Source organism: Lingula anatina, chromosome 9 (genome assembly GCF_051362555.1).
Source record: "Lingula anatina isolate TDL-2025a chromosome 9, LinAna3.0, whole genome shotgun sequence".
Classification (NCBI taxonomy): Eukaryota; Metazoa; Brachiopoda; class Lingulata; order Lingulida; family Lingulidae; genus Lingula; species Lingula anatina.
Genome location: NC_141775.1, coordinates 15301613 through 15324668, shown reverse-complemented (window position 1 = coordinate 15324668; position 23056 = coordinate 15301613). Strand labels below are relative to the sequence as shown.

The window sequence follows — 23056 nt, the reverse complement described above, 5'->3', positions numbered from 1 at the left end:
TTATTTTCCTTTCCTTGAACTGTTCTTTTAAATAGGGAAATTAAACATTGCTCTTCCTCGTTTGATCCGGTTTTCTCCCCCCCCCCCTCCGGTACATTGAGAACATCTTTCCCAGAGGCTTGGGTAAGAAAAGAAAGAGGGCAACTCTTCGCTGACATTTAATTCTCTATTTGCTCACCTCTCCCCTTCCATTTGCCGGCCCCACCCGCCTATTGACACCCTGCTGGGGAATATCTTTTTATTTTCCTTTTCTTTTATTTTTTCACTTAATCAAATGCTTAACATTACTCAAACGAGAAGTTATTTCTTCAGCACGGGCCTAGGGTTTTAATCTTGGTATGTTTGTATTTCGGTTACGGCGTTTTTACGGTTTCCTAATGGTCTCTGCTCTGTAAGATAAAAAGGTGCTGAAAGAAAATATCACCTTGTGAAATAAAGGTGAAATATGAAGCCAAAATAAACAGGAACTTATAAAAGATGATGTGTCTTAAAGTCTGCTATTCATATTTTTTATGTTTGGAACATTAGGACACAGTGTCTACGATCTAAATTTATTGATAGTCAACACTGCCCTGCGGCGCGCCCTGCTTGCGGCGTTCAAGTTCTCCGGCAACTTCCCCGAGCGTGAGGGCCTGGTGTACCTAAAACAGCGGACCGCCTCGTGCTCTTCTACCCCTACATTCCCACGAGGACTTGTCGGTAGACTAAGGGTCATAAAAATGTCGTAAGCCGCTCGGGAGTGAAGAGCCGGTCGGGCCGCGGTCATAAAACTTGTGGGGTTTGCAGTCAGTTGCGCAATGTTAACGCGGTCTTTTGATAACTGTATTAACTCAGGTTGTAAATCGCGCGGGTGATGTACCACGGGAAAACTGGCTTAAGACAGGGGAGGCGTACAATAAGAAGAGTTAAAACCCGGATATGACGTCAGGTTGACGTCACCTTGTCTTTACCGCCCTTAACCAACCCTTGCCTCCCTATGTTTCTCTCTCCCGGTACACTCATAAATATACCTCAGAGCTTTCTGATGGGAATTTAACGTGCACACTGTATGCATACCGCAAGGGAAAGTCGCATGTCCAGAACGCGGTCTAGATTACAAGTACGGAGAAAGTTACAGCAATTAAGACACATAAATAGCTGAAACGCAGCGCCAGAGACATTTTTGGATAAAAAAAGGGATTTCATGAAGTATGGAAGTTTGGGCGCTGGGAATCGGGATCTTGCTCCTGGACCGCTGTCAATTAAGTGACGGAATCAAGTGGCTGTGAGTATTAGTTATTGTTTATACTTTGTTTTGGGGTCTCTTTCGCCCCGTTTTTCTTCTCATACTGTGCGACAAAGCCTTCTCCCATTAAATCCGTCTTTTGTTTTCGCCACCATGGCCAGGTTGTTCTTTTTTCTTCTGTCTTTCAATTTGCACGCTGTCAAGATCAATTTCTGCCCGAGCTGAAATGTGGTTATCATCGTTTTACATTGTCAAAGGGGAATTTAGGTTGATGCCGAGGTATGCCCCGACTACTACGACTAGCACATTATATACACACACACGTACAAACCACCTTTGATCAATAAAATTTACACTCTCATTCGTGTTGATATAATGTTGAGGCGCAGGGCTTTGAAATCGTAAACTGGACTTTCGTAGCATATAGATCTATTGGATGGAAGTATGCGGTGCTTTTGTCGCGATGACAAGGAATTAGGCGCGCGGGATGCGTCGCAAATCGTCACAGCTGACTAAGCTCGTGCCTCAATAACTTTCTATGTGTGCGACAACACACTGCAATACAAACACGGAACAAGGAATAACATGGGACATTTTTTATCGAAACTTGAAAAGATCTGTATATATCCAGTAATAAGGCTGGCACATCGTTTTCTGTGCAGAAGAAATTTGTGACATCCCCGATAACTGCGACTACAAACGCTCAAGGTCAATGGGTAGAAAATGCAGAAGTTTATCCTTCACCTAACTCACCTAACAGTTTGCTTGTTATAGTTATTCTTCATATAAATGTGGAAATAACTATTAAGCCCCCCCCCCCCCCCCCCGCCCCAGGACAACAACTTTAGACACTGTTGTGTTTATTTAAACGATTTCCCCGAAAATGTGGTGGACGTTGTCCACTTGGTAGTCCCATCAGTTGAATTATAAACTGTCTCTGATGACGTTTCGTATAATCTTGTACAGCAGCCGCGGTCTGTGTAAACCAGGTCTGGAGACGAAGGCCGAGAGTCGTTCACGACTGCTTGTGTTGAAATAGTCATAAACACAGCGTTCCTGTTTATTTTCTACTTAACTCGTGCTTCTTTTGCCCCGCTATGACAAGGCATGGACGAGGTACGCTCACGCCAGAGAGACAATATGACGACAAACTTCACAAATTATATGGCTACAGTATACTGTATAGTCTGAGGGAAGTATGTGTCAAGAAAGCTCAGATCTCTTTGTTGTTTGCTATTTAAAATTAAAATTCTTCAGCCGATCCTAAACCGACCTTTGATTTTCTTGATTGTTTTGAACTTTTTTCTCTTGTACAATTGATGTTTTTTCTCTCGATGCCAACCTTTTCTTTTCATTTTCGCAATTCCTTCCAATTTGTTCCAACTCAACGTTTTCGCTGTCAACTTAACCAAGAAATGAAGTTAAGGAACTTTGGAAAAGAACGGAAAGTTTTTAAAGGGGGATACGAGGTTTAGCCATTTTAAAGTAATTTTTAAAGAACTTCACTATAATTCCGGGAAATTAGAAGGAAGGGATACCTGTAATATATCGAAAATCACGTTAATGGTAACTTACAAAGAGCGCTTTTAACCTCCCCCTCCAATACCGTTATCTGGTCAACTATCAGTCAATAAAAGTGAAGCCGTTCGCGTTTTGCTCTCGCATCTACACCGAATGCCCGGCCAACAATTTACCTGCACTAATAAAATTATAGGCGATAAATAACCCTCTTTCACCGGTCTCGGATCGTGGGCACTCATTGCAGTAGTGAAAAGAAGCCTAATATCACGAGTAAGGCAAGACGTGTGACTGAGGATCGATCAATTTATTCTGGAGTAAACCTTGCAGGTTGTCGGTACCCGGTATACTAAATAAGAGAAATCACAAAATAAAAGGAAAACAAACAAAATATTGAAATAATGAAATTCTTCGAGGAGTATTAATAAGTTTTACTTCTGTACAGGAAAATCCAACTATCAAAAATGTTAAAAAAAGTTCTCCATACAATACAATTTATAAAGAATGAAGAGCAGTGAAACAATGATATAAAACATAATACCTCAGGAGGCAACATATTTGATGAATGCATGAAATGGAATAATAAATAAAAGGGCCGATGAATATTAACATAGTGAGTTAGCTGTTTAATCTTATCATAATCATATCGTGATTTTGAGTCATGCGACCTGTGCGGAGGGGCTACATCAACCCACTGGCACAGCCGCGTCCTATGATAAGTCTGGTATCTGACATTCTCCAGATCACTTCGAACTCCCACTCATTACCCCCTCCCTTCCTTCACCGCATAGCGTCCTCTCACCACGTCAGCTGTGGAAATAGTTCAAAGGATTCGGATTATGCTGAAAATGTATTTTACCATCACCAAGATACGGAGGTCTCTAGTGCTACTTCAGAAGTGATTCTAATCGCAAATTTCTAGAAACAAGAGGTTCATCATCTGTTTTTTTTATTCCGAGACAAATAAAAAGGTAATAGTGAAGGGAGCCTTATATAACACCCGTGCTGCGATGATAATTCTTGGTAAATGATTTCTTCTTATCCCAAGCGTTGAATTCTGGGGGAGGGGGGTTACTTTGTGATGTAACGGTGTCCCTATTTAAGATGACCGTTCCACACGCCTCATGTGCAAAACGCCAACGGCTGTGATCTAAAGGCTAAAGCGCACGGGGTCTAAACCAAACAAGTGCAAGTAATGGCATCGCATTTCACGAGACTCAATGCAGACGGTATGTGATAGCGTTGTATTGACGACCTAACCTACAGCTACAGGTGCTTCGCTCTCTCGTGGCGATGAGCAAAATGCAGAAATCAGGAAACTTTTCAAGAGCATTCGATGAGAGCATAGTATAAAGCGATAGTTCAAGTTCGAGGCGGCTCATGGAAAGACTGTGATCTGCATGCGTCTTGTCAGGATTGTTTCAAGGTACATGTACAGTGTAATATCACCTGAAAAAAAGAGTTTCTTCAGCCTGAAGCTTGAGAAACCGAAAACGCAACAAGATATTAAAGCAATACGGAAACAATCAAGGATAATTGGTAGAAATCCATTTGTTATATTCAAGGCCAACTAAAAATTTTTTTTTTCCATTTAACAATAAACACAACTCATGTAACATGGCATGTAACTCAGAATAGCAAGTCAGAGCTTACAAGATGGCCAATTTATAATAATTCAGAAAGTGTTTCATTTGCTTTGTTATAGTCATAAACGTTTAAGTAATACACTACTACTATGGTTATTTATCTACCATCTTGTCCTTAATGATTTTATTAGCTCATTCTGTTTTTATAAAATGGGCATTTTAAGTAATAATAAATAATGCTAAGTTATCTATATATCTATTAATTGAGGAATTTATTTCGTTATCACTACGTATTCAGTCTTGTATGTTTATGATTTCATCCAATTATCTACTTACTCATATATCAAACCTTTTAACAGTGTGCCCTTTATCTTTCTATAAGTACTTTTTTATCCAAGAATCGTGATTTCATCCTGGTTAACACAGCGGATATAAATAACCCACCTTGTCACATGCCAAGTAAGCAGCAAGCCAGCAAAAACCGTGTAAACTTGTCAACTGCCTCAACGCCGCGGCATGTTTATGAAATACTTCCGAAACATTTGTACATTGGTTTACGATCGATTTCATTTCACTGTCAGCATTTTTATTGCTTTCCGGATCATTCAAATGTTAACTGCCTTGTTTGCCGTGTCTACTGTTCTATATATCAGTATTTGAAATGTGTTTCAAAATACCGTTCAACACTGTTGAAATGTGAAGTGGTTCGTATTGCTATATGCCAGTCTGTAAATTACTGGCTGAAGCGTTCCTTAATGAATACCCAGTTATTATATAGTAGTTCAGTCTTTGGTATTTGATTTAACGTTTCAAGCAAGTCCTCCGTCCTCTGATGGTAGAAAAAAGATGGACGCAGGGCAGGAATGCCATTGGATATCGTTAGATAAATTAAAAACAATAAATATCGTATTATTACAATAAAGAGTTAGGGAACCTGAAGTAGGTAGGCTTACCTATAACTCTTTAAAAACCGACAGAGTAAATATGGCAGGGGTAGATGTTTAATGGTTCGTATGCCTACATTTTTTTACTTCTGCGTGGATTGGATTATAAAAAATGCACCACAAAACGACTTGTTTGTGAAAGTGACGGAATGGCGATCCGCTTCGCTGTCTCCCTTTGCAGCAGTGGCTCAATGTACACATGGCTATAGACATTCATTTCTGCTTCAAGCTAACTCCTGCATCTGCGGTTTAACATCGTGTACGTTGTCTGCTTTGTGTCGTTTGTTCTGTTTGTGACTTTGAGACAAGTGTCGGGGAAAGCTGGTCATATAGAGCGTATATAGAAAAAAGACCACCACACAATACTAAAACCTCACACGTGCTAAGATAACTCAATATAATATATTTTGCCCGACAGTATCAAGATAAAGACATGTCGTAGCCTAAATAAAAATTAAATAATGTTACATGTAGGTGATGAGGTGTAGCTTGAACCAGTTCAAAGATAGTGCACACGTCAAAATGGAGTTAGCTAAAACTTCTCTTGGGTGTTGTCCTGTACTTTAATATTCTTACAACAATGAGGTCTGATGATCTTAGTTTTTATATTTATTCGTTTTTATTTGGTATAGGCCTATTATATGAAAACTGAACATAATATTTATTTAAGTCAGATTCCAAGAACGATTTGTTCACGAAAGGCGTGTCCCGGGCTGCCAAGTGTCCCAGTTGGGTGAACTGTCGTCTGCCATCAGCGTCATGGCGCGTGACTGACGTCGCAGACGGTAGTCGCTCAGCACGTGCACGGCGGGGAGAAGTCAACTAGTGTGTACTCTTTTTTCCCATCACCTTGCCCGCATTAATGTAGCATCTGTGTCTGACTGAATCGTTTCTATTCTAGACCGAAAACCATCCATTTCTATCATTAATACGGCACCCGGGCTAGGTCCTTTACCATACCAATTAAAAAGGAATTATTTTATTGAATATGGCTGTCGCGAAGAAACAATGCGTTATACGATATATGAACAAAGAAATGAGCGTTTGAATCATCAAAGATTTTGAAAAGGGCAGCGAAATATATCCATACTATTTCCTCATTTCGTGCTCGCTTTGTAACATAAATTTCTAACATCATAATCAAATGCAGACTTTTGAGTGTGCCCTATACCCTTATGACGAACTCCAGGTCCTTGGTACTTGGGATTTGTTGGTAATATCACAAAGACCCGTTTTGTCAATAAAAATAACAAGGCGTTTTGTATATGATGTTGACATTTTACAAGCAAAGAAATGACCATTTTTCCTATTGGCTGGAGGCTAAAGTAAATCTCGAAGAACATTTTGTTATTGCTTGTTTGTTGACATTTAAAAAACAACTCGCATAAGACATTTGCCAGGAAAGACGGTGTTAGGGCTATGACTATCAGATGATTCTCATTAAACCGTAGAAAGGCAAATGAAGCGTGGCATATTTCGATCTTGCCTTATGTTCGGTCAAAATCCCCATGAAGCCGCAGTGCAAGGTTGACACACTTATGTTAACACTACTTAAAATGATATACACATGAGTGGTGAAGTAGTCTGTGTGAATGGGCAGTTAAAGAAATACGTTAATGACACACTATGTAAACCTGTTTTGATCCAGTTTTAAAAGTCGTGTATGTAACCGCGGCTATTGGTCACAATCCCCCTGCCATTCTTTCCAGAAGCCAAAACGATCACCATTTGATCCCGTCACCCCATCGTGTCGCAGTAACTAGGTTTTATGCCTCTTTGTCATTTATCTGTAGGGAGAGTAATAAAACCGCGACCTCGTTATCACCAGGGAATCCATTAGGTAAACGTTGTAAATTGTGGTCCACGTTTTCCGGCAATAAACATCTGATAGAGATTTGTTTTTGCCCAGATAGCACTGTACTTCTGGTGTAATTGTTACGATGTTACCGTTGCTAATAATCGTTATCATAACAGACATAGGCCGCTTTAAAACAGTGCCGCGTAACGTCCAAGTCAAAACTTGGAAACGTTCCTGGAGCTCCGGAATCTCTCTTGTTGACTTGGAGATTATATACTCTTACACAGAAGAATAAAACGTAATCCCTATTGGGCACTGAGAAGATAAAAGTACCATTTAAGATTAGGACAAGCTACTATCAGCTGCTGTGTGAAAGTTTTCAGATTTTTTCCCCAATTTTTCGGTTAACGTCTACTCTTGTTTACAATGTCATTATTTACAAAAAACAAAATTTCTACTTGTTTTGAATACAAAACGATATACGAGAGTTAAAATTGAAAAATGAAATGGGGTTTTAATTAGGAGAAAATGCTGTACATAGAGTTTCGCTAAATAAATTATTAAAGAAAAATAAACACATATATAAATTTATTGAATAGGTTGGTATTTGAAATGTAGCAACAAGAGCATCTAAGAATAATACATTTTCTGTTACGTGTATGTGTCTGGTCATGTTTTATAATCCTGCAGTAAATACTTATAAAGTCATTTACTATCTACTACTTATCCAACTCGCATGTCGGTGGTATAATTTTTCGTTACAGTGACGAAAATGCGATTTATTTTATGAAACTGAAATTATAACAAGGGGGTTTGATTTGGCTAGTGTGTAAACGTTGTCGATATGGTTCCTGTAAAGGCAGTGACGGACTTTTACACCAATAAATTACGACCAAGGCCAAGAAGCTAAATACTTCGGGGTGTAATTGGTGTAAATGCTGTGAATTTGTCTTGAAATTCAGTTTATTTATATATCTATGTTCAGTGCCTCTCTTTGCGTTGTGCATGGCTCTGTTGTTTTTTTGAATTCCAAGACTTGTTTTGTTTCATAAATATAGACATTACTCTTCCCGCCAATATGCGTTTCGATATTTTATTGATGGTCACTGCTCCCATAAAACGATATAAAGATTTGGACAACGTAAATTTTAATTCATCACCTGTGTTATTCTTTCCAGGGCGTTGGGAATGAGCTCAATCTCTATTAACACAGAGCAGATCTGTGACGAACTCATAGGACTTAACAACAGACAGAAAGTATTATGTAAGAGGAACGTGGAGATAATGAACAGTGTCACTATGGGAGCAAGAACTGCCATCGACGAATGTCAGTACCAGTTTAAGAACAGACGCTGGAATTGTAGCACAGTGGATCCAGTGTCAGTGTTCGGCAATGTGCTTGACCAAGGTAAGGTAGAGGTTGAGGACAGGTCAGAACTGCTTGACCAAGGTAAGGTAGAGCTTGATGACAGGTCAGAACTGCTTGACCAAGGTAAGGTAGAGCTTAAGGACAGGTCAGAACTGCTTGACCAAGGTAAGGTAGAGCTTAAGGACAGGTCAGAACTGCTTGACCAAGGTAAGGTAGAGGTTGAGGACAGGTCAGAACTGCTTGACCAAGGTAAGGTAGAGCTTGATGACAGGTCAAAACTGGCACCAGTAAGCACTGCCCATGGTCAGCTCAACCTGGCCATTGAAAATAGTCAAGGTGGACAGCTGTTGGTCTTGTTAAGAAATAGGAAACGAAAAATGTCCTCAATATATATTCTATAAAGTTCTTATAATATATATATATATATATATATATATATATATATATAATCATTAATATCATCATCATGTCTCAGGCCTGGTGCAGGCATCACGGATCATGGTTCTCCAGTCTACTGTATTTTCAGTCAATTGGATGAGTTCATTATTGTACAGTTGTTGATTTGTTGTGAAGGCATTATAACATATAGTATATATCCTAAATATAGAAGACAAAGAAAGCACTTCCATGGTGATGTAACAAGCACGTGCTCGCATTCACAGCCGTGCATGCATTTTAGTTAAAATCACAAAGGACCAAAATGGCATCAGAAAATAACGAATATGGCGCCGGTCCCTCTGTCACCAGAGACAGAGGACTCAAGGTGTGCAGCGTGAAAATAACTTTCTGAATTAATAATAATAATATTTACTTGAGTCTTAAATCCAAATTTGTTCAGTAGACTTTAAAACGTGAAAGAAATAATATAAAGGCTAGTAAAAAATTGATAAAAACAGCAAAATTAAATTTAAAAAGTAATGTAGAAATTAAAATGTTACTTGACCACTCACTTAAAAAATAATTAAGAAAATCTCCAGTCATAATTTATTCGTTTTGAGTTCCCTTTTAAAAGTAGCTGGAGAGTCTATCCTAAGCAGTGGAAGTGGCAGTAAATTCCATATAATGCCTAGGCGAATTGCCACCTTAAATTATACTGTATCAATATTTAACCCTCTTGAGAATAAAGATGTTTAAAAAAAGTAAATTCCATTCCATTCCCATATTAAAAGTTTCAATTTTTATTAAAATAAGATTGGAGTGCCATTTGCCTATCACTTTCTGTGGCGGTTTGGTTACTGCCTGCAGTAAGCCAATGAGTAAATTACGTCGGTGTGAAACAGTTTTTAGGTGCAACAGGTAAGAGAGTTTTTTATCCGGTTGAGACCTATCTACAAATGTTCTGTTTGTCAAACAGTGGCAAGTTAGCAGGCTGATGGACTGTTGCCATGGTGACGTAGGTGTGTTGTCTAATGATAGCTGAGCAACTGTGTTTACTGTGTTTACTGTGTTACTTCATCTGCTGATGTGGGGCGATTCCATTACAAACGATACCAACTAATTTCCTCTTTTGTACTGTTCAGTCACAAGACTTCGAATACCTTTTGATGATTCAAAAGTTCCAGTTCAGTACGGTAAACAACTTACAGTTATCTCCGACTGGTTGTTCATGCCATATGCCTGACTTAAAGATAAAGCCTTAATCCATGTATGCCGAGAAATGCACTTTTACACAATTTAAAGTTTCGACATACCAGATCCCCGTAGTACAAAACTCTGCCCGAGTCCCTCCCCCAACACACACCCACGCACACGCACACGCACACACACACACACACACCTCCCCCGCACCTGTCTGCACCACAAATAGCTGATATCGTCTCCAAGACGGCTCTGACGGCCCCTACCCACACATATTCTCTCCACCATGTTCTTAATAACATTACCCTACAGACGCATGCTTATGGTTGCATGGTCAAACAGATAGAGCGGTTGCTGTAACCAGTCCAACAGAACTCGCTCTAATAGTGCGGTAATAGCCGGATTGCTATTTGGATAATCTTTTCTTTCACCACGAAGTCTTTGAACCCAATCGAAGAGTCCTTAATTGTTTATAATTAACTTCTCCATTTCCTTGCAATGAGTAACATAGTGAGCACATTAGTGTGATTAATGTGGGGGTGAAGAGCACGAGGCCGCGCGCCATCCGTGTGAGATGGCAGGGGACTTTTTACACAAAGTTTCAACGAGCTCCGAGAGTGCTCTGTTGTGGTCAGCATTAGCAGCTGATTCAGTGTCGATAACTGTGCAGTTGGAAGTGCTGTAAATTCTCCTAAATTCACCTCGTAAAAGTCTCAAAGTAATAAGAGAATTTGTAATGACTGCTGTGAGAATATATAGATTACCTGTCATTTACTGTAGTACATCACAGCCACTAATTGTCGATAATGTTGTGAAATAGCTTGTTATTCACTTGTATAGATAGCATCCATTAGGACGTGTAACTCACTGTATATACATGTACATAATATAAATGTATATCCTTATATATCGTATAAATAATGTAGTCTAGTCAGCCTGCAAATTTATCCTCATACCATTAGTGATTTATAAATGTTTTATTTTAATAATGTTAATTTTTAACGCGTAGTTTCAACCTTGGTTCGTCCTGTACAGCCCAGTTCATTTGGTGTAGATATATAAATCGCACAGGCGGCGTATCAACAAGGAAAAATATACATTGTGCGCCACATGCGCTGTGCAAAGGTTGATAACATCATGTTTTAAGTCAGGAAGGTAAACTTTTTATAGAAATTTGTATTCTTCTTTTAATTGAATAGTTACAAAAATTGCGAAGAGGCAAATATTCTAAAAGAACTAAGAAACAAAGAGAGAGAAAAAATATAATTACATTTTCCGGAAAGGTGATTTTTTTCCCCTCAAACGTATCTTTTGACCCCTGTTTCTGACGCAAGGGCATGACATCGTAATAGACAATAATGTACAGAGAAAACTTACCGAGCAGGAAAGAAAACATTCTAGCCTGGAGGAATAATATTCGACCAGGAATCAACAGATTAGCTACATTGATGTGGTTGAAATAGATGCAACTGATTAATTTTCCCATTCTCTCCTCCCATCGGGCAAATCGTTTCCAGCAATGCTGGATAAGCAGGCGTGTGTGAAATGGGCTGGTTAGCTAAACGAAGGAATTGGAATCAACTGACTTTCCCCTCTTTTTCGACCCAGGGTATGTAAGCCAAATTTACAATGTAGACATTTGATTTGGAGCAAGGAAACAGTGTTGATAAAGCTCCACGTTGTTTATTCTGTACATTTTTTTATTCTAACTGGATCTACTGATAAAGCTGGTATTTGTTTCAAAGAACTACAAAGGGCTGAAAAACGCTCTGATCTTTCACCGCGGGATCCCGGTGTGAGAGTGTGAAACGAACATGTAGCCTGGAGACATACATGCACGTGCACGTGACAGACTACTTCCGGTGCCATTCGCCCACATAGAGCAAGTAGAGATAATGTAGAGTTTATCTTTAGTAAGTGGTCAAATGACTGAGAAAGTACATCGATAAATAGTGGATCTTTTGTGCAATAACATGCATATTAGTTCGCTAAGTGCCTTGTATGGAATGTTTTTAATTCGGGTTCAAAATTTGCCTCCGTACTATTTACTTGTACCTAGACCCCGGTATACATGTAACATCCTTAAAAATGCTTTAAAGCTTGCTTTTGTTTTATCGTTAAACGTGACCTGTGTGACTCATGGGAGGAAACTGAAAACTAACCAAAGTTCTACCATGTTATCCCTTACTGGAACAATATTCATTTTAGGTTATTTCTTTTTTCAAGGGTGGAGGGGTCGAATATGTTCTCAGGAAATTTAACTTGCTTTGGAGTTTTATATTTTTTCGACGTGTTGACATCATTTTACCTAATTTAGTAAATAAGACATTGTTGGCAAACTCCTTCAAGGAAAATAAATGGAAAGACAGACAAACATTATAATCAGTATAACAACTGCAAATGAAAACAGTGGGGAATTTAAACCTGAAATATTTAGCACAACAGATGCTATGTCCCAATGTTACTGAAATAAGAGAGAGGTAAATTAACATTTTCATGCAAATAAGCAATCAAAAATTTGATATGGTTTTTGAACCGTTCATTAGACCCAACAAATAAATTTGGTAGGTTTGTATTATTCAACAAACTAATGCCTTGACTAATGAACTAGGCTTCACTTCACTTGTCTCTGTGGATTATAATAAACATGTGTGGATTACAATATTAAAGGTGTAGTGTTAAAAATGTATATCATGAACTATCCCAAACACATTATTTGTTATGAGCGCTTTTTAAACTCACAGGGACAACTTAAAGATCACTGTCACTGCACCTGTAAAATCAAACAACAATATTGCTGACACCGGACGCTGTGCAAACACTGCCAGCTGACAGGTTGCTGTGGAGTGCCTGAAAAAAGTCAGGAGAATTATAACGTCTGAGTCGTGGTTATTTATAGCGTCTCATTTGGTCAGGTATCGCAACATTTCTCCACTCTGTCAATCAGGGGGATCACTTACATAGTTTGTTTTCAATGTTAATAGAATTAAGTGCCTTCACGCGTTCCTCTCGGTGGGGCGTCAAGTAAGTTAACTTCCTCGTGAACCACGAGGCGTAAAGCTACTGGTTTTTACCGCTATCAGGCTCGCACTGCTAATCGCAACGCGTTTAAGATTCTTAATACCATCATTTTTAGCTCGAAAGCTATTTATTAATTGCGTGAATCTTAATTAGATAAACGTACGTAAATGAATTTAATCAGTGTATCTCGCAGTAAGACGGTAGTTTACGACCCAGAACGAAACCGCTCTCTCTCTCTGTGTCTCAGCAAGCCGACATGAAATCTTTCTCTATATCGTAAACTAATCAGCAAGAGCTGAGATTGGCGGCTGCTGAGGGCGAACGTTTCAACACTTGGGCTTCCCGAGCTTCCCTCCCGCCAGGTGTTGAAATGCTTAGCGTTAGGGTAGATTAATGAAAAAGAAGGTTTGGGAAAATGAAGTTGGTATATTAGCACATGCCGCAAGCGTCTAAGGTGCTTGGGGTAATGGAGTCGAGGTGTTGAACTCGCGTTCCTTATTGCTTAATGGCGGAGTGTTTGTGGTCGTTAAATGTGGTACTGCCTAACAATTAAACAACTGAAAACGCGCAGTCTGAATTCAAGTTAATGCAATTGGCAGTAGTTTGTCGCGAGAACAGGAAAAGCGCGGTACACAGCCTGAAAACATATTTTCAGAACGTTTGTGCTATTACATATGTAAACGAATTTATTACCACTCATTTGGTGGGATTTGTTGTAAACCGGAGGAGCAGTAAGTGTTCAAGGGTGCTTTCCCAGAGATTTAGGCTCTGTTCTCACAACTTTTAGATCGATCTATCACCGCGGGGAGTCTCACTAGATTACTGTCAGATAATCCGCCTTAAGTGTCCGTCCCCGCCTACTACAAGCTGTAAGGGGTAATTAACTTTCGTGTCCGCCCGGCTGACAGCTATTTAGCGTGAACCCCCAGGGAGTTAGGTCGATCCAATGTAGGTCGATTTAATCTATGAGAATGGGGTGTTAGATCGATCTAAAGATTAAGTTTTAGATCGACCTAACTCCCTGGGGGTTCAGGCTAAATTGCGGTCAGCCGAGCGGACACCATAGTTAATTACCCCCTTACAGCTTTTAGTAGGCGGGACAGACGCTTAAGCCGGCCAAGCTGACAGTAATCTAGTGAGACTCCCCACAGGGATAGATCGATCTAAAAATCTATGGAAATGGGGTGCAAGTTTTAAATAAAAAACCGAAATGTTTGAAGGGTACATACACATACAGGGTTACCACTTAATATGGAATATTATTTTTTGGCGAATAAATTTTCTACAAAATATTTAATTTCTCTCTAACTACTTTAAATCCAAAGCTGAGGTGTCTTTTCATGTGTAGCCAGATGTGTTAACTAATTACAACACAACTCTCGAAACAATTGATGCATGCAGTTGCATGTTCTGTGGTCAGAAATGTGAGGGTGGTCTTTTCGGCAATGTCTGCCCTTGTATAAAAACGCATGGGTTTGGTCAATCTTTGGAGCGTGTTTAGAGAAGCAACGAAGGGATCGCTCTGAGACTTGACAGGTACCTTAGTGAAGATATGGTACGACAACAAAGCAACGCAGCTTACTATGGGATTCTTGCTCTCAGAGAAAATGGCCAGAAACGGACAACCATTGCCAGGTAATTCAACATTTATCAGGAACCGTTTGTGAAATCCTCCAAAGAAATGCTGCTACTGGGGCACCTACTCCAATACCTCGACCAGGGTGTCCGCGTATCACACCAAGAAGACAGGATCGCCTTCTCCTTAGTGGACGCCGTGCTGGTCGTACAAAGGCAACCAGTGTCCTCAGAAAAGAGAGGCAGAATGTCATTCAAACGCCCGTTTCAAGGTCCCACGTGAACAAGAGATTACTGCAAGCCGGTTATTTTGCACGAAGGCCAGTAGGGAAACCACTGTTAACAGCAGGTCATATACAGCGACGTCTGCAAAGGGCTGGGGACCACGTGCGTTTGCAGCCAAAACACTGGAATCACATTGTTTTCAGTGATAAGGCCAGATATGGATTTTTTTAGGGTTGATCCTCGAATCCGTGTCCACCGACGTGTACGAGGGACATAAAACAATGATTGTGTACCTCCTAGGGTGCAAGCAGGGGATGGTAACGTCTCTGTTTGGAGAGCATTTCATGTCGGTGCCCAGAACCAGTTGGTTTTCCTAGGAGGCAACCTCATCCAGGATTCCTACAGAGACATTCTACAGCAAACAATGCTTCGATTGGTAAGATTCATCTTCAGGAACAACTTTGTGTACCAAGACGACTGCGCAACCCCACATCGAGGCCGCAGAATCACTGTTTTTCTTCAAAACCAATGGGTTCAGCAACTGCCCTGGCCTGCAAACTCTCCAGATATGAACCCAATTGAAAATCTGTGGGCGGAAGTAACTCACAGAATTAATAGCTATGGTCCTCGGCCGGTAAATAGTGATGAACAGCGACAGGCAAATATCACTGCTTGGAATGATATCCCCACCCAAACTCTAAAAAACGTGTCACAGGATATGCCATGTAGGATGAGGGCGCTGCAAGCGGCTGCTGGAGGTCATACCCGCAATTACTGACTTTTCATGATTTACTGTAGTGAGTTCTTTGACATGTGTGACATATCACTGTCTGGAGGCTATCATTTTCCTTAATATCTTATCTTAAAGTTTATACTGACATCAAACTGTTGATATGGTTTTCTGGGGGTGTTCCTTTCTTTTGAATAGCATCTTATGTCAGATTTGATATTATTGACCAAAATATCTCACAACAGAAGACTGGATGTTATTATCACTCAGTGACATACTTTTTTTTAATGACTCTAGCCAAAAAAATTTAATCAGCACTCAAAAATAACAATGATAAAAAATATTCCATATTAAGTGGTAACCCTGTATGTATAGTGAAAGAAGAAAGGTCTCTAAATGCAAACATTACGCTTTTTTATGCGCTTAAAACATCCCTGGTAAATGCAACAATTTACCTGTTACCACCAAGGTACACTATCAGAAATACGAGTTATTTCCCGTTTTCTACATGTTAATTTGTACATTTTACCGTTCGAGTGAAATTCGCCATGCTACATTTTTAAAAACTAAAAACAGATATACCTTTGTGATTAAAAGATTGTTCGCATTCCCGGATAATTTCATTTTGCCACATAAGGGTGTAATGTTCAATGTGTGCAATTAAACTTACTAGAAGTTGCTTGTGTCTAATAGTCAAAGTTTATTAAACTTAAAGAACGAAAGATAGCCAGTTGAATTCACCCTGCAGGCCCGCAATGTTTGAATCAACACCCAATATAGGCTAATGATTGAGTTTGAAAATTAGATACAACTTTGAAATCTTACCACATATAATACACATTCTTTATTGGTATAATATCAACACAAATTGCTGTCCTCTCACTAGGGGATCATTATAATTTGATCTTAAATTCAATGTGAATTTAATGCCGATGATAAAAATCAATCCACATGTACAACTGAATCTTGAACCTATTATACTCTTTTTGTGGTTACAAATCTGGATCAAAACAACAATTACATTGTTGCTTTTTCAACGTTGAATCAATGTTGAATCTTTGTTGATCAGCGTCGATCTTAACTAAATATAACTAAAATGCAATGTTTAATTGATTTAATGTGACTGCTGTGCGTGTTTAATGTTTACTGAGAAAGAACGTGTTGTACAGGCCATTCCAGATAGAACGTGGCGTAGAGGCCAAACCAGTCTGAATATGAAGAAACTTGGAAATACCGATGCCATTATTGCCACGCTGAAATTGTTAACCTTTTTGAGCGTTTTACCTAAATTATTGTCAACAGTACTTAAATTTAAACACGTGAGGATTGTAACTTACAAAAACAAAAAGTACCATTTCGTTTTTATGCAATGTCTTTATAACTTATTTTAGGCACGAGGGAAGCAGCGTTCGTTCACGCCATATCTGCGGCAGGTGTCGCCCACAGCGTAACGCGGGCTTGCAGTAGCGGAGAACTAGAAAAATGTGGTTGTGATAGGACAATTAATGGAAAGAGCCCGGATGGATTTACCTGGTCCGGATGCTCGGATAACATAGCCTATGGAAATGCGTTTTCCAAAGCGTTTGTGGACGCCAGGGAAAGACACCGGCATAAAGGGGGAGGAAGGGCGCTCATGAACCTGCACAACAACGAGGCCGGAAGACGGGTAGGTGTGACATTGCGCATGCGCCAGGCGGTAGGTCAAAAAGACACGTGCCTTGGCGGCAGGAAAACTTCCCTTCTTGTTGTCTTAACCCAGAATTGTTGTATTCTAGTTTACACTAAGTGTCTAATTCCCGGAGGTCTATGTATGCATTATTTCTGTTACGGTAAGCACGGTAGCCGCACCCTGAGCTTCAGAGATAACTTGACACTAACCTCTTCACTATAGCCTATCTTCATCGTGTCAAGTTACCTCTGATCACATTCGATTGCCCCCGCCGCCCGCCAATCAAATTTAAAGCCCGCACTCAATGACTCATTGAACGATCTAGCCAATGAACGCGAACGAGTCAAAGCGCGCTTTGTTCAAATCCGGACCAATCAAAGATAAGGCTGAATATCAGGGACTTGCCGTAACCTGTGGGCAGCACGCAAAATACATCATCCCTCAGTAGATAATGATGCAGGGCCTCAAACTGCTCTGCTTTTAATTCCGATATACTCATATTTTGCAAAGAATCAAGAGATAACTTAACACATTATTTTACGTAGTCACTCGTAGGAGACGCCATGCTTTCTTTGTGTACGGTTATGCACTCGGAACTACTCGGATGTCTCCGCACTCGACAATAACTTTGTTGTTAGTATGGAGCTTGCGGAATCAGCCGAGGATTGCCGATTGACGGTCAACCAATCAGCGTTTTCACCAAACTTTGGTGAAAAATTTTGAAACTTGGATTCGATTGGCTTATATAAACTAGGTCAAACTATTTTCTTCAGAGGTAACTTGACACGATGAAGATAGGCGATTGTGAAGAGGTTAGTGTCAAGTTATCTCTGAAGCTCAGGGTGGGTAGCCGAGGCCAATATTGCTACCTGTATCCACAGGGTAGCAGGTACTTATGCGCCCCCTCAGTACATTAGATACATGCTGCTTCAAGTGTTCATTTTATTGGTACATAACTACCATCCTAATGACAGTTAGTAGTCACTTAGTCGAGTTCCTCTGAAAAATCAAGGATTTGAGGAGAGCCCAAAATGCTTTTTAATGTTCATCTGGCAATCTGGGAAAAGTTAGGCCGCACACTCTCCCTCATAATGCTTTCTAGAACCTAGTTGCTGATATTAAAGTAAACACATTAAGACTCCCCTAATAAGAACCCATCTCTTTTTCAAAGTGATTTTTTACGCCGACACCTCAGCTTTGACATTACTGTGGTAAAGTCAACATTCATCTCTCCGTACGTGAGTGATGACTGTTTGAATCGTCATGCGTTTCTGCCTTATTAAAATGGGGGCTAAGGCTGACTTACAACTGTATTTTCTGTACGTGTGCCCCTTTTCATGTGCGCCTACCTTCCTTCGTCTTATCGAGCTAGATAAGAGCACGTGAAACATGTCCCCCCTCATTTTAACAATTGATATCATTATTTCGAGCTCTGGTTTCTAAACACTGAAAAAGTATCATAAATGTTGGATGGTATGATTTGCGCCATTTTTACAGATAATGCATTGGTAAACTTTCTTTCGTTTCTTAAGTGTAAGAATGTGTGCCTTGTGAAAGTATTTGATTCAGCAACTGATATAATTTCATAACTGTACGTGGACATTAGGTTCACAAGTCCTCTTATGCAAGAGTTTTTGTAAAAAGCTTTAAAAAACGCGTGCCATATTTCATTATTCTAAGGCTCTGATATAAAACTGTCGAAATTTTAGTAAAGGCACGTCGTTGAATGTTCTAGAACTTGAAAAAAGAGTGCTTTGAGAATGGTCTTCTTGTCGTAGCGATAAAAAAGTGAGAGAATGACTGCTTTTATTGAGTGGGACATCGTCAAATGAAAAGTTTTTGCGTTTGTAGAATACATCAGACTGTATGTCAATATTTGCGCCTTCAAACCGTTGTAACTGTTTCTTTGAGTAGATCTACCTTATTTCTTTACCGGGTCTGTCTATGTACACGGTGTCATATGAACATGACGCAAACGCGTTCTTATTTTTGGTGAGGTAGAACAGCTTTACACTGGAATGTTCTGTTACAGAGACATAATTTTAAAAACGTCATGAAGAAGTCAGTGACATATCCGTGAGTATTTAATGAAAAATGAATCTGTGGTTCTGGAGTTCCTATGGTTAACTGGAAAGGAACTGTGTAGCTTTTGGAATAGAATGACAGAGCTGACCTGTATCTACATTTTATTTATGGAAATTTCATTTTGTAAGCCTTAATTTAAAAGTCGTGAAATTTTAAAGAATGCGAAATTTTGAAGTATAAACAAAATACCGACATGAATGAAGGACAATGAAGATAATTTGATGGTTTCTGAGGAGTGAGTTGGTCAGTGTAATGTATTGAATGTCATATCAAACTACAGAGAAACACATCATTGAAGGTCATTAAAGATGTCATGAGATTTTGATGGATAATTATTATTACACTAAACTTATATTATACTCTAAGATATAGATGAGTAATATGAAATGGTAATGAAGTACACTATTGAAAGTATAGTCTGATGTTATTGGATAAGGATTTATTAAATATGTAAAGATAATAAAGACAAAGAAATAAAAAAGAAATATTAAAGGAATCCATGATTGTTTTAATTAAGCGATAGGTTTGTTGATGTTTATGTAATGGACGAGGCCTATTGTCACGTGGTGGTCCTTTGCTTTTGTCGGAATACCTCCTAAGAACGCTTTCAGAGTTCTTTCAAGTTGGTTCTGGAAGCCGCCAAATGCCTTGGTTGATTGCCTCGTTTTTTCCCAGTGAAAAGCAAGTGAAGTATAAGTGATATCAGCAGTGTTTTCCATCTGGTCTCGTGTGCCACATGTCAGCACATGTATCCAGTGTAGGCAGTGTTGGCATACCCTGGTGTACCGCTGTCATCACCTCTGGGTAATTACTACACTACCTAATATACACCCAGCCCTGACAAAGTATTTGGAAATCGAGGGAACTTGCGTTCATTCCCTTGGATTTTACATCTTCTGAGCCGTTTACGGAATGTTTAAAACGCCCGGTGAAATGCGCGCAACTGTTCCCTTTGTCAGTGCTGTGTTGTCACCCAAGTGATTTTTATAGTGTTTAAAAGATGGAAATCGAAAGAGTTAAGGTCGGGAAATAAAAGAATGTTTACAGAAGATGTTGGGAAATTTTGCCTTTTCATTTGCCTATGTTCAAAATCCTCCGGAAAAGTTTTCATAACAGTTTTTATCTGTGGACAAGTAGCTGCCTGTGGTTTGAACGCATGCTGAAATGTTACTTACTCTTGTTTTTATGTGGTCAGAATTATCTGTTTTAAACCATGAGTGTTCAAATCAGTTTAACAAAAAAGATGCAATACCGAATTAAAGCACTTGATAGCACAATGGAAATAAAGGAAATCCAACATAATTTATTTTTCTCACATTAATAGTTTTAGCAAAATGTAGAGTTTTTGTTAAAATCTAGCGTGGTCATTTAAGTGCAACTAGAGCAATTGAGTTTTCGTGTCATTTTATAAAGAGTTTCCCTATTGTTTTATAATGGGTTTTCGTATTATTTCATAATGAGTTTCTTTTTATTTCAGTCTGTGGAGAAGCACATGAAGGTAGAGTGCAAGTGTCATGGCGTCTCCGGGTCCTGTGAACTGAAGACCTGCTGGCGGGCCATGCCTACCTTCCGCGAGGTCGGGGCGCGACTCAAGGAGAAATTTGACGGAGCGACGGAGGCGATCCAGGAGAGAATCGGTACGAGGCGGCAGCTTGTCCCTGTCAACAAGCAGTTCAAGCCCCACACCCACGAGGACCTGGTGTACCTGGTACCCTCCCCTGACTTCTGTGACCCGGACCCCAGCATAGGCTCCCTGGGGACCAGGGGGCGACTGTGTAACAGCAGCTCCAAGGCCATCGACGGCTGCGACTTGATGTGTTGCGGGCGGGGGTTCAAGACGAGGCGGAAGATGGTGGTAGAGAGATGTATGTGTAAGTTCCACTGGTGTTGTTACGTCAAGTGTAAGGAATGTAGGCGGGAGGTGGAGGAACACTACTGCTTATGAAAACAGTGTCTACAAGATCGTCGTCATCCAATGCGGTTACTGTAGCTCCGAAATCACTGTACTGCAGCATTGCTATCTTACATTACGGCATCATGACCATACACTGCAGTCTCTGCAAGGTCTCTCTCTGCAGTATTGTCATCACTTGTCCCTGCATCATGAAAAACAAGGACATCATCCAATGTGATTGTCACTTCCGCACTCTTACCAGAAATATCATTCTCTCGTAAAACAGACGGCTCGAAAGGAACGCAAGGTGGACACGCTTGTTTTAACACAAAAAGCAAAGTGACGTCATGCAGTCACGTGATGCCCGGAACGATTTCTCAGTTATGTGCAAACACAGTGGCATGTGATATGTTTTACCACGTCAGCTCATTCATCTCATTTAACATTGATATTCATTCCTTCATTTGTCTGCACTTCAAATTATAAGTGCAGTATTGCGGTTGTTCCTGCAAGAATCCCTTGTTATGGACTCTTTATACAGCCTTAAAGTTGTCTTAAAGTATGAATCTTTTCCTAAAAACTCGAAAAATGTTTTAGTTTTAAACAAGAAACATCTAAGGATTCGTGCATAGTTAGGTTTAAGAAAGATATTACGAAGTTTATTTTTTGCTAGATCATAAGATGTTTAGGTTTGTAGCAGAGAGAATGCTCCTGGGTTTTCAGCCGAAGTGTTCAGTTTTCAGTTGTTTAAAGCAATCCGCAAAGACAATGCTTCCTAGAAAGCCAACTGTCTTCCGTCCACAATTCACAATTCACAATTGATAAACTAATAAACACTTAACTGGTAAATTGTGGAATATAATTCGAGGGGTATAGATGATATAGGCAGTAGTGACTGGACTTCCATTTCAGTGGTTTCTCTACAGCAGCACGGCAGTTTTATTAGCCCAGTGAATAAGTTAACAGGTGTACAGCGTAATTAGGAACTTCAAATCCTGGGCGTTTTCCTACATCATCGTTTCAGAGTTCTACTTAAGTCAGAAAAGAAGTGCAGTTGACCTGGACTTGATACCTGTAAGCAGAGCGCTCCCTAATCATTGGCCACTCCCTATGATTTTTTTCTAAAAAAAGACGGAAATGTATGGCAAATGAATCTGGCGACTCTGTAGGGAATGTAATAATTTTTTGATCACAAAATGTTCAGCGCTGTTCTGATTTCTTATAACAACAACAAAAATTAATATTTGAGATTTAAGTGTTCTTTTCATCGTTCTTACTTTGAAGCATGTGTATCGAACTTGAAACATTAAATTGTGGAACGCTGACAAAATCCAGAAAAAGGGATTGTGACAAAGAAAAAAAAGGTTGTTTAAATGTGAACTGTTTCACTGCATACGTTCTATGTATGATTCATCGGAACTGAGAAAGGTTTTTCTTTCGCTCTTTAGGGGTATACATACATAGGTGTATAGTCCATCAGAACTGTACATATGTTCATTGTGTAAAAAGATACATTCTGATATCGTTAAAAAGTAAACGGTACAATGAGAGCAAACGGTGTCTCTCCATGTCAATATGTTATCACAACGGGCAATGTAAATATTTTAGACCGCAGTATAGGCCACGAAAGCCAATTTTTTAATTATTGTAAATATGGGTAAGCCAACCTTTCTTGCCATTTCAACAGATAAGCAGCCGACAATAAAGAAGCCGATCCAGGCGTTTACCGATATGTAATGATTGTGCCCTGACGCTGATTCGATGCCATATTTATTGTGATTTTTATCTGTAAATAAAGTTAATTTATTTTCATTATTCAAGCGCTTTACTTTGCTTATT

At 39.6% G+C, this 23056-nt stretch overlaps 1 protein-coding gene across 2 annotated transcripts; it reads left to right on the top strand.

Annotated features, from left to right (window-relative positions):
- The first annotated feature begins 962 nt into the window (after positions 1-962).
- On the top strand, positions 963-23032 carry LOC106154046 (protein Wnt-4). Of its 2 annotated transcripts, none has more exons than XM_086995632.1 (4): positions 963-1264; positions 8250-8479; positions 16961-17235; positions 20801-23032. In XM_086995632.1, the coding sequence occupies exons 1-4, from the start codon at positions 1191-1193 to the stop codon at positions 21266-21268; spliced, it is 1047 nt and encodes a 348-aa protein (XP_086851758.1). In that variant the 5' UTR covers positions 963-1190; the 3' UTR covers positions 21269-23032. The 2 variants fall into 2 exon arrangements, with proteins under 2 accessions (XP_086851758.1, XP_086851759.1); XM_086995633.1 differs by lacking the exon at positions 963-1264 and adding an exon at positions 3915-4169.
- Positions 23033-23056: the final 24 nt, after the last annotated feature.

What these genes read in the sequence shown, in the direction of transcription:
- LOC106154046 (XM_086995632.1), top strand. Translation starts at nt 1,191, where the DNA reads ATGGAAGTTTGGGCGCTGGGAATCGGGATCTTGCTCCTGGACCGCTGT. An exon ending in AGTGACGGAATCAAGTGGCT is followed by an intron (nt 1,265 to 8,249) that starts GTGAGTATTAGT and finishes TATTCTTTCCAG; the next exon opens with GGCGTTGGGAATGAGCTCAA. An exon ending in ACAACGAGGCCGGAAGACGG is followed by an intron (nt 17,236 to 20,800) that starts GTAGGTGTGACA and finishes TTTTTATTTCAG; the next exon opens with TCTGTGGAGAAGCACATGAA.